This window comes from Silurus aristotelis, assembly GCF_946808225.1.
Source record: "Silurus aristotelis genome assembly, chromosome: 15".
NCBI lineage: Eukaryota > Metazoa > Chordata > Actinopteri > Siluriformes > Siluridae > Silurus > Silurus aristotelis.
The window spans coordinates 22,208,591-22,220,976 of NC_139588.1; the positions used below are offsets into that span (position 1 = coordinate 22,208,591).

At 40.5% G+C, this 12,386-nt stretch overlaps 1 protein-coding gene across 1 annotated transcript in view; it reads left to right on the top strand.

The window, feature by feature from the left end:
* Window positions 1-12,386, top strand: part of syne1a (spectrin repeat containing, nuclear envelope 1a) — a 216,644-nt gene that overhangs the window by 63,919 nt on the left and 140,339 nt on the right. The window contains exons 17-28 of the mRNA XM_083562574.1: window positions 821-1,017; window positions 2,221-2,385; window positions 5,085-5,234; window positions 6,651-6,794; window positions 6,942-7,091; window positions 7,727-7,885; window positions 8,705-8,869; window positions 9,040-9,174; window positions 9,828-9,986; window positions 10,070-10,278; window positions 10,354-10,420; window positions 11,123-11,281. Of these exons, the coding sequence (XP_083418700.1) occupies window positions 821-1,017; window positions 2,221-2,385; window positions 5,085-5,234; window positions 6,651-6,794; window positions 6,942-7,091; window positions 7,727-7,885; window positions 8,705-8,869; window positions 9,040-9,174; window positions 9,828-9,986; window positions 10,070-10,278; window positions 10,354-10,420; window positions 11,123-11,281 (1,859 nt within the window). The remainder of the gene's footprint in view (window positions 1-820; window positions 1,018-2,220; window positions 2,386-5,084; window positions 5,235-6,650; window positions 6,795-6,941; window positions 7,092-7,726; window positions 7,886-8,704; window positions 8,870-9,039; window positions 9,175-9,827; window positions 9,987-10,069; window positions 10,279-10,353; window positions 10,421-11,122; window positions 11,282-12,386) is intronic.

A 12,386-nucleotide genomic window follows, 5' to 3' on the forward strand; every position in this document is an offset into this window, starting at 1 on the left:
TGCCATAGTGAAAGCAGGGCACTGCGCTGTGATTGGTCCATGTTTGAGCCAATCACATGAGCCCATGACATTGTCAATTTTTGTTAAATGTAGCAAAGCAATTTGGGATTTGTTTTGTCAAGGAACATCTTTAGGCTGTGAAAATAAAAATGTGTGTGTGTGTGTGTGTGTGTGTGTGTGTGTGTGTGTGTGTGTGTGTGTGTGTGTGTGTGTGTGTGTGTGTGTGTGTGTGTGTGTGTGTGAAAAAGTTTCTCGAACTAGCTAGAGGTACAAAACAAACCCTATAATATGAACTTATCTTCAAATTTTTATATCTAATAATGGATTTTTTTGCATTTTGTCATATTTCTAGAAACCTTTTCTAGAAATGTGCACGTTCATCAGATTTCATTTGTATACATCCAAAATCGTGGTGACATCAGATCCGCGAGAACGAAACGATCTGTGATTACAGAGTGGGCGGAAAATACAGTGCCTTACCCGTCAATCAGAGCTGACTAACCAATCAGAGAGCTTTTTGAGATTGTCCGTGTAGAAGGGGGTGGATGGCACACACTCATTTGTTAACGCACTCTGAGACAGCGGTGTGTTTGTTCGCACATGTCTTTCTTGGTTAGTGACAAGGCATGGGGTAAAATGGCGGGAGATCAAAAACAGGGCAAAAGACGAGGGGGGGGTGGAGAAAGGCAGAAGGGGGCAGAAATGTATTATGTGGAGAACCTGGTCCAATCACGCATCAAGTTTAGACATGTTTTTTATTAACAAAACCCTAAAGAGCTAGTGGGCATGTGTTCAAGTGTGTGTGTGTGTATGTGTGTAGTGGAGAAGAGGGTGAAGTGCTTCCTGAGGGATGTGGCGGATCAGTGGAGGAGTCTGGCGGTGGAGATGCGCAGCGTCAGGTCCATGCTGGAGGAGGTGCAGGAGAACTGGGAGAGGTACAGTAACTGTGTGGCGTCTCTGCAGGCATGGCTGGAGGATGCTGAAGGAGCTCTGAGACAGCCAGAGAACAGTAAACGGGTGAGTGACTGTGGATGATCATAAAGTTTTGATATCTATCTATCTATCTATCTATCTATCTATCTATCTATCTATCTATCTATCTATCTATCTATCTATCTATCTATCTATCTATCTATCTATCTATAAGTATTGGGACACCTGACCTTTCCTGCTCTATGTGGTTCTTTTCCAAACTGTTACCACAAATCTGGAGGCACTCAATTGTACAGGACGTCTTTAGATGGCGCTATAATGAAATTTAGCATTTTGAACTTGCACACCCAAACCTGTTCCAGCATGGCGATGCCCCTGTGCACAAAGTGAGCTCCTTGAAGATCTGGTTTACATGCTTTGGAGAGGAAGATCTTGTGGTTCCTGCTATAGAGCTCTGATCTCATCCCTACTGAACACCTTTGGGATGAATGTGAATGCTGACTGCACTCCAGGTCTCCTCACCTACATTAATTTTCATAACACCCTTGTGGCTGATCAACACAAATATCCATAAGCACACTCCAAAATCTAGTGGAACATCTTCCCAGAAGAGTGGAGGAAATTAGAAGCGCAAATTGGCAGTAAATGCGGAATGCAATGCTCAAAAATCACATATCGTACTTATGACCAGGTGACCCAATACTTTTGGTATTATAGTGTAACTATAGTGTATAGTATAGTGGAAACAGAGCTCATTACCATAAACCCACATTCTGACCAATGAGATTTCAAGTTTCTCTCATAAAAAAAAAAAAAAAAAAAAAAATGTAAAGCGTGTTTATTGACAATAAGCTTAGCACACAGGTCTGGAGTCCGTCTAGACGAGGGCACCATATGATTAGTTTGAATAAATTGTCATTATTATTTTTTAAGAGAAGAAAATTTGACCTCCGTATCTGGAGGTACGTTTATTTGTTCGATAAAACCACGTCTGTCTTATAGTATATTTGTGTACAATGTCAAATGATTTATTTATATATTTATTGAATGTATTATTTAAGAATAAATGGTAATAAAATGAACATCCTCTCCGTAATTGACGTACAGTGTTTTACACAGACGTGTGTTATCCTCCTCACACGGGAACTGTAATTAGTCTGTCTGAGTGTAATCCCAGTTCAGCCGCTTTACTGAAATCAGGTCAAAACACTTCCCATCACATTTCTCTCTGTCTCTTTGTCTCTCACACTCCCTCTCTCACACACACATACACACAAACATCTGTAGGAGTTCTTCAGGACACTTTCACACTGGATGGAGAACCACGCCACCATGAATGCTGCAGGAAACTTCCTCATAGAGACGTGCGACGAAACAGTGGCACGAGACCTCAAGCACCAGCTGCTGCTCCTCAACGGGAGATGGAGAGATTTATTCAGTAAAGCCAAACAGGTGAAAACCCAGCCCTCGATCTTAACCAGGTTAATCGCTTCATGAACCAGGTCAGGGTTTCACAAACCACTTTTACACTTCACTTCACAGCTCCAGATTCAATCCCTCACTCAAGTTTACTGGCTGTATGGAGTTTCACATGTTCTCATTATGTCTGCCTGTATCTCTATCCAGGATCTTTGGTTTCCTCCAACCTCACAAAGTGGATTGGTGACTCTAAATTGCCCCTAAATGGGAGTGTGGATGAGGCAGAACAAATTTACACAAACTTATGTGTGAACATGTCATGTGCAGAGGAGGGACATGGGGTATATCAGTAGGAGAATGCTGAGGATGGAGCCACCATAGGGAGGAAAAGAGGAAGGCCAAGGAGGAGGTTTATGGATGTGGTGAGGGAAGACATGCAGGTAGTTGGTGTGAAAGAGGCAGATGTAGAGGACAGAGGGGTATGGAGACAGATGATCCACTGTGGAGACCCCTAATGGGAGCAGCTGAAAGAAGAAGAAGAAGATATTTGATTTATCTTGATTGTAAGAGACCAGACAGGATTTCCAACTTTACTGTACTTTACTGGTGTTTGTATGTTTCTTAGTTATTCATCCATTTTCAGAAAGTATAATTCTGTGTTTTGTCTGTATTCACTCTCCAAATGAAGTGTCACGAGATTCACCTTTGACCTGTTTTAGAGAACTGGTTGATGATTGGTTCTGATGTCGTTCACTCGCCTTCATTAGTGACGTTCAAGATTCATCTGCACAATTCATCAATTCATCACATTTACTAATAAAAGTGTAATAGAAATGTTAGATGACAGATTCTGACGACTGGTTTAACAATTTTACATTCGCTGACTTACAATGAACTGCTGCTGAGATGTTTTGGGGGTTAAAACTATTCAGGTGAAAGTACTATAATACATTTTGATCAACATGAACATAAACAACTGATAAGATAATGTAGGAAACAGCAGACACTTGAACACAATCAATTAAATCGATATACAAAAGCTTTCGTAATTTGATCAAAGAAACAAGAAATGTTTTTATGATGAGCACAAATGACTAAATGACGTGGAGGTTGAACAAGTCATTTTTAAAATGTTATTTCTGGTCTGAGAAACGCTCCAAAGCAACTGAGAAAAACTAATAATAAATTAAAGTACTCTACCCCACACTGATCACCATTCTTTAAGACTCCTAAGTAGGCTAATCCATTACTTGACTTACCAATTTTCAAGTTACGATGGGATAATCAACACATGTATATCGTTAGTTGGGGAACTACCTGTACAGTGGAACCTCGGAGCTCGCGGCCTCAGCGCTCGCGACCTCGCATGCTCGCGACTTTCATTCCGACCGCCGACTCTCATTCAGATCGGCTCGTGAGCAACCGCGAGCTGCTCAAAACGCTAGTTTTAACATTTCTAAAACTATTGTCTAATAATTAAGTGTTATGGAGTGAAATAGTGTTATTTACTTATTTAAATCGATTTCGTATAGTGTTCTTTGGGTTTTTACTGGGTTGGAAGGGGCGTATCAAAAGGTCGTGAAAATTCGGAACTCGCGACCGGTCTTGGTCCCTAACCCTCGCGAGCTCCGAGGTTCCACTGTACTTCAGTTTGGGGTGGCCAATACTTATGAGTTTGTTAAAATAATGTGTGTTCCATTCAACACAAGTTATAGACATTATATCGTCAATTGAATAGTCCAACATGTTGGTTGTTGTTTAGTGTAGCACCAGGGTTCTGGAGAAACGTTGTCTCGTTTTTACTGTGTACTGTGTACCACTGTGTATAGTAGAAATGAAAATAAAAGCCTCTTGACACTTGACTTGACTTGACTTGACTTGACGAACACTTTCTTTCTATTCTTTTTTAAATATTAAACTATTTACAGTTTTTCTCAGTCGCTGTGGAGCATTAATGGAATCATCCTTATCTTGAATCTTGAATTTTGCTAACAAAGGGGAGTGTACAGCTCCAAAACAGGTCAAAGGTGAATCTCATGAACCTTCAATTGGAGACAAAACAGAGAATTACAAGTTCTGGAAATAGATGAACAACCAAGAAACGAACGAATACCAATACAGTACAGTAAAAGTGTGAATCCTGTCCCGTCTACTGCAATCAATATAAATCAAATATGCGATCACATCAATGAATTTGTTCTGCTGAAATTCATAGATGCCAAACAGAAGAAATTTAACTTTGTGCCTTTTTATTCACTGTGATCCAAACCGTAGTTTATATCAAGAAATCCTGAAACTGTGCAGCGTCATACTAACAACATAAAAAAACTGAAAAATGACGAAGGCACTTTTCATTCTGATGGGAATGAGATGTTCACTGATACAAATATTTACTTTTGAGAGATGAATTAAGGATTTTGAGAAAATTACAGACCTTTGCATGAAATCCAATGTGTTGTGGTGCTTGTACAAAATGTTTTAAAAATGTTGGTTTGCAAATATTAAGGATGATTTGAGAAAAACTCCAAATCGATTGAGAAAAACTGCAAACGATTGTACCAAAGCTTTCGCAATTTGATCAAAGCAACGAGAAATTGCTTTTTTGATGTGCACAAGTGACTACATGATGTGGGAGTTTTAAGAATTTATGATCTGAGAAACGCTGCAAAACAACTGAGAAAAACTGTAATAAACTGCCACCCTGTGAGTTGAAACGTTTTCTGTCTCTGCAGTACGCTCATGTGCTCGAGACCCACAGCGAGACGGAGCTTCGGGACGCCATCACGGCTCTTCGGGAGTTTTTAGAAACTTCTACCTCCAAACTCACCTCACCTGTCCAGGTGTCGCTCCCAGACGTCAGAACGTTTGTAAGGAATGTTCAGGTAGAGATAAAGTTTCCTAAATTCCAGACAATACAAGTGTTTTTTAAAGGTCTTATTGACAGCAAACGGATTTAAGAGGCCTTAGGTCATGTTACAAGTTTATTAGAGAGACCGTGCGGGTAGGACATTTTGGAGACAAGAGAGGCGTGATTAAGATCATGTGCAGAGGAGGGACATGGGATATATCAGTAGGAGAATGCTGAGGGTGGAAGGCCAAGGAGGAGGTTTATGGATGTAGTGAGGAAAGACATGAAGATGATTTGGTTTGAAAGAGGCAGATGTAAAGTACAGAGTGGTATGGAGACAGGTGATCTGCTGTGGAAAACCCTAAAGGGGCAGGTGAAAGATGATGAAAAAGAGGCCTCAGGTTATTATCCTGAAGATATATTCCTAATTTTGTGTCAGTGAGTAAAGTCGTCCAATAATTTCAAGTTGCTGTAATAGAGCTTAACTTCCTGTTTTGACAGCTTTGTGGTCACATTTGTTGGTTCCTTACAGAAATTTTTTTGGAGTGTTCAAAATAATTTTTGACAAAATCCAAGATGGTGGAAAATCTACTTAATAATCGGACTCATCTCGACCCAGAAATCCAAAGCTACCTGGATGACTTTAAAGTTTTACTACATGGTGGAGTGGTAGCTCAGTGGTTAAGATGCCGGGGTACTGATCGGAAGGTTGGGGGTTCAAGCGGTGGTATCGTCAAGTTGCTACTCTTGGGCCCTTAAGCAAGGCTCTTAACCTTCTGTGCTCCAGGGGCGCTGTATCATGTCTGACCCCAGCTTCTGAGCAAGCTGGAATATGCAAAGAAAAAATGTAAGTATGCTGTAATGTATATGCGACAAATAAAGGCTGTTTTGTTCAAAGGTTTCGATTGTGAAGGTACTTCCAAAACAGAACAAGCCTGATGGTGCCACTAGAATGTTAGCAGAACTTAATGTGGTTAGAACTTCTCCTAGACCTTTTCACTCTTAATCTTTGGAAAGAGGGCGAAGTCTTTAGAAGCCAAATCAGGCGAGTAGGGTGGGTGCGAAAGCGAGATCATGTGGATCGTTCTCCGACGATCATCATGCACGAGTTGATCGTGTTTTGACATTTTTAGGGGTTCAGCTCATTCCTGCTCTCTCGTCCCCTCGAGTGACCCGTCAAACATACTTCACGTCAAACATCTCTTGGCGGATTTGGCCAGTTTCTTGCTGAATTTTACATTCGCTCTTTGTTCTAACTTGCTGTCCGTGATGAAATCGCAGATGTGGGAATGCACATGGGTCAGAATAGCACCAGTTACACAAGTGGACTTGAAACTTTTTGATATCACCTCGTACTTTTGTCCGTCAATCCAAAAATCAACAATCCTTACTTCAAAATAAATGCACCGCTTAGAACTCTCATTCAAGTTTTCTTTTGTTTGCTATGAAGGAGATCAAGCACAGGTTACCAGCGATGGAGGTGAGATACAAAACGTCTGCTCACACAGCTCAGCTCTGGACCAGAGACTCCAGCGGTGGGGACGGAAAGCAAGTCCTCACAACGATGGCGTCCATCAAAGGACAACTATACAAGGTACATGTACATGCTGATTACCTTTCCCAACACCTGGGCTCCTATTAGGATTTAAAGTGTAAATCCCAGCACCAGCAAGCTGCTGGGCCCCAGAGCAAGGCCCCTTGACCCTCAACTGCTCAGCTGTAAGTCGTAAATGTGTTTCAGATGAAGGAGAAATGTCCGCTGGTTCTGAGAGAATGTCACATCGTGCTTCCTGTGCTAGAGGAGCTGGAGGGGCAAATCTCCACCTTCTATCAGATCGCTGATCATGCGGGTCACATCATCGCTCAACAGCACGACCAGCATAGAAACCAGGTGAGAAGACGTGGGTGCTGAAGAACTCCAAAATTAGCTTTATTCTGTCTTCATTTAATAGTATGGATTGAACTATGGCGTACTGGGATCGTTCGATCCGATTGGGTGTCGATTTATTTCCGACGATAAAACACAATAAAACGGGATTATTTATCAATGACTTGTTTTATTGTAACTCTTTCTTCTCGTCGTTTAAGCGCACACGTTCCGATTGTGACATCACATTTCTAGCCTTCTTTCTTTTCACCCTAACAGGCGCTTTGGCTGAGCACAGTGTGCTAATGAGAATGAAATTTCCATGGGGGATGAAATTTGATAGTAAAGCAGATGTGAGGGAGGGTTAGAGAGAAACAGAAAGAAAGAAAGGCAGAGAAAAAAATTTTCAGCTGAACAATCCTGATACAAATGGAGCGAATGAACAGTTATTTCCAATGCTGCCGTATTTCCGCACTTTCAAATGGTATTTTAACATACACAAACATCAGCCAATCCGAAACAAGTATTATTTTTATGCTTCCATTCCCCCCCCAGTTATTTTCCAGCTCGAGCAATTTCATGGCTGATTTGTTTTAATCGTGATTTTAATGTTACGATGAAACAGTGTGTCAGTGTTTGTGTGTATGTGTGCGTTATAGGAGTTGCTGTTGCAGCAACAGAGCTGTAAGCAGTGTGTGTGCGCCGTGGAGCGTAGTTACCTGGCCCTGCAGAGGGCGCTGTGTTGCACCAAGACGCTCTACAACTTCGACGCATCCCTCCTTCAGAACAGAGTGACCGAGCTTCAGACCACCGCTCAGGTTTGCTTATGGCTCCTTTAAATCCTTTGCTAATTCTGATGCATGTTTGGTGGTCAAAAGGTTTTGGGTTGTTGTTCTTTTTTTTTTTTTGGTTTTAAGACTAAATATGAAACGTAATTCCAGGCCTGTGGGAATTTTAGACTGTGACCAGAGAAGGTGGGCTGCAAATCATGGTTACATTTACGGTCCTGGTAATGAAAATAGCCATTGCTGGTACTCTTGGTACTGGTTTCTTTAAGACTTCATGCAGTATTTGCTCAGTAAAGTATTTGCTGTAACGTCTTTATTATCCCTCAGTTTTAGTAAAAGTTGAATACTTTAGCAAAACTAATTCACCACATTGCCAAAAGTATTGGGACACCTGCACTTTTCCACCCGTACCTGGTTCCTCCCCAAACTGTTACCGCAAACCTGAGGGTACACAATTGTGTTGAACGTCTTTGGATGCTGTAAAATTTTATTTTCCCTTCACTTGAACTTGGAGGCCCAAGATAAATTGAAATATCACCTACATAACTATGGGATTTTAACATGAGCATGAACATGAATGAGCACAAATCTCCACAAAAATCTAGTTGATTAGCTTCCCAGAAGTGTAGCGGTTTATATTATCATAAGGACAAATAGGGACTCAAGGGAAATGTGGAATGTGGAATGTGGAATGGGATGGACAAACAAATCTTATGGTCAGGTGTCCAAAAACTTTTGCTGGTACAGTAGATTGTATCAGTGTTTGTTCATGTAAGTCGAACAATGTGTGTCTGACAGACATTAGGGTTGAAATGGATGAGAAAGAGAAAGGCGTGTCCTCCTGTACAGGCCCTGATGCAGGAGGCGTTAGAGTGGAGGAGGGTCGCCGAGGCTAACGGCAACCTGACACGCCGATTCGAGGAGACCCGCGCCGAGCTGGAGAAGACCCTGAGGGTGGGCCAGGCTTGTCTGACAGAGCGAGGAGACCCTGCTAAGCTCTTCAGCAAACACAGCGTACGTCATTCCTCCGTCGCCATTGCAGACCTCGTAGCTTTAATTTACGATGCTAATGACTTGATAAGAGTCCTCTGTGTGGTGTTACTGTCAGCAGGACGTGATAGATCTTCACTACCTGCTCCACCTTTCCAATGTGACCGCATACTGAAATATTATTCTGTGGTTAGGACTTTTTCAGCCGATTAGACCAGCGAGTGTTGAACGCCTACTTGAAGGCGTGTGATGACCTCACTGATATCTTACCCGAGGAGGAGCAGCAGGGCCTCCAGGAGTCAGTCAGGAGGCTGCACAAACAGTGGAAGGTTGGTCTGTTTCTCAGCCTCCCAGCCATCTTTAGAATCATCTCCATCTTTCTGAACATCTCATTCCACATTTAGTCTCCATTTACTCTTATAGTGACCTCCACTCTTCTGGGAAGATTTTTCTATCTATCTTTCTTTCTTTCTTTCTTTCTTTCTTTCTTTCTTTCTTTCTTTCTTTCTTTCTTTCTTTCTTTCTTTCTTTCTTTCTTTTGTTTGTGTGTTTGTTTAGTTGTTCATTCGTTCGGTTATTCATTAATTCATTAAATCATTAATTCTTTTCTTTCTTTCTTTCTTTCTTTCTTTCTTTCTTTCTTTCTTTCTTTCTTTCTTTCTTTCTTTCTTTCTTTAATTAATTAATTAATCATTTATTCATTCATTCATTTTTAATTTTTTTTCTTTTTTTCTTTCTTTTGTTTGTTTGTGTTTGTTTGTTCGTCCGTCCGTCCGTCCGTCCGTCCGTCCGTTCGTTCGTTCGTTCGTTCGTTCATTCAGTCTTCTTTCTTTCTGCAGTTCAGCAGGTCTCTGTTTTGAACTTGTGTTTTAAGTAGAAGCTCTTCTGCTGTTCTATAAAATAAATCCTCTGGTCAATCAGAACAGAGAATCCAAGAGCAGCTACTAGAATGTTCCCTCCTGTACTGTACTGTGTTGAGCAGGACATCCAGGCCCAAGCTCCGGCTCACCTTCTGAGGCTGAGAGTGGAGGCGGAGAGGCGCTTAGTTATGGCGTCACTGCAGGAGTGCAGGGTGGAGCTGCAGAGGGAGGAGAAGATGCTGGCAACGTCTGGCAGCGAGAGAGCGATACGAGAACACATGGTAAAACCGAGACAGAGGGTGTACTGTATAAAACATTAGAGTTTCCATGAAGAATAAATCCACACTCACGTTTACAAACGCAGGCTTTTTTCCGGAACAAGAACCCGATTTCTGCGTGCCAGAGGAGACTGAAGACCATAGAGCAGCTCTGCCAGAAACTTCCAGAGAATGACCCGGTGCAAAAAGTCCTCCTGGAGACCACAGTGAACATATCTGAGGTTAAAGATGAAGTGGAACGTGTTCACCTGCGACTCCAGGAGCATCCGGACAAGTGGAGCGAGTGGCACTGCAGGTGAGGAACAGAACGTGGAGATGGATGGATGAACACAAAGGAGATCAGTTTGTGTGAAGATCTGGTCTGTTTCAGGTTCGGTGAAGTTTCAGCCTGGATCTCGTCTCAGCAGAGAGATGGCGAGAGCGTCAACGCAGTGCAGGTGAGCGTTATTCTTTCTTTCTTTCTTTCTTTCTTTCTTTCTTTCTTTCTTTCTTTCTTTCTTTCTTTCTTTCTTTCTTTCTTTCTTTTTTTCTTTCTTTCTATTTGCCTTTATTTATTTTGCTCTTTTTCTTTCTATCTTTCTTCCTTTTTTTCTTCCTTTCTTTCTTTCTTTCTTTCTTTCTTTCTTTCTTTCTTTCTTTCTTTCTTTCTTTCTTTCTTTCTTTCTTTCTTTCTTTCTTTCTTTCTTTCTTTCTTTCTTTCTTTCTTTCCAGTTTCATTGTAATTAAAATGTTATTGCTCTCAGATGGCTATAGCATGAGATGAGAAAAAAAATTGACCTTTAATGCAACACTCATTTACTTACAACGTACATTCTTTACTCATATATAAAAAAATTAATTTAATCACTAAACATTAGAAATTACTGATGCGTCACGTCTCAAATCAGCACCAAAATCCGCCATGATGCAGACCTTATTTGTATAAATCTATGAATATTTGAAAAATGTATAAATAGTTAAGAATGTATTAACTGGTTTAATAAGCCTTTTAATAATATATCGTATATTACTTGCTTATTAATAATGTATTACAAACTGGGCGTGTCATTTTATTTCCACAAAACATCCAAAAAATGTGATCGTTCCAAAAGCATAGATTTTGTAAAATGTGATTTTTGCATTTGTGTGTGTGGATGCAGCGTGAGGTTCAGAGAGCTCAGGAGGACGCTCTGTCCTGGCTCACGGCTCGCCTGGAGGTTCTGGAGGAGCTGAGCACGGACGCTGAAGCCGTGGCACGGAGGACGGCGCTGGACGAGCTCACGCACTCGCTTACCACCCTGCTGTCTTCTCTAGATGAAGTGAGAGAGTCTCTGGTTTCTCTCGTTCTGCATTGAAGCGTAAAAAGACAGAAAGCTGTGTGAAGAGAATTTTAATATAGTACAACATGAGAAAAAAGGAAATTGTTTAAAAAAAGCTTTCTTTCTTTCTTTCTTTCTTTCTTTCTTTCTTTCTTTCTTTCTTTCTTTCTTTCTTTCTTTCTTTCTTTCTTTCTTTCTTTCTTTCTTTCTTTCTTTCTTTCTTTCTTTCTTTCGCTCTTTCTTTCGCTCTTTCGCTCTTTTTCACTTTTGCTCTTTCTGTAACTCTTTAGTTTGCTATTTTTCCATTTTGCCCTTCTTTTTTTAATTTCTTACTTTTGCCATTTCTTTCTTTTGCTATTTTGTTCTTTTTTTCTTACCTTCTTTCTTCTATCTATCTTTCTTTTTTATTTATTTATTTTTCTGTTGCCCCTTTTCCCTTTCTTTTGTTCTTTATTTCTTTTGCTCTTTCGTTCTTTCACCTTTTCTTTTATTCTTTCTTTCTTTCTTTCTTTCTTTCTTTCTTTCTTTCTTTCTTTCTTTCTTTCTTTCTTTCTTTCTTCAGCAATAATAAAGAATAAAGGCTGAAAGAAGAAATGGCAAAAGAAGGAATGGAAGCAAAACAAGCAAGAAAGAAAGAAAGAAAGAAAGAAAGAAAGAAAGAAAGAAAGAAAGAAAGAAAGAAAGAAAGAAAGAAAGAAAGAAAGTTATGTTATACTTGTATATGATTTTGAATGTAATGAATAGAATTTGAGTTTTAATGCACTTTTATGTAAAATGTCGTTGTTACTAAACAGCTCATTCACAGAGACTTATACTGCATCGCTGAGCTGCTGAGATTAATTCATAAATATAATTATTTAACGAATACATTTGAAATAATAAATATAATATAGCGCTCTCCGTGCAGCGTGCAGTCTCACGCGTAAAAAACAAAAAACAGCATGTGGTGTCAGCGATTTGCCTCTAGTGGTCGCTCTTGTAATTACATCAGAGCTTCTCAGCAGCTCCAGCGACAGACGCGATCTGGAAAACCGTATCGGTATTGATTTCGTCAATTTATTCGGCAAAACCGGTGAATCTGCCGACTTCTAGTTCAAGTACACAA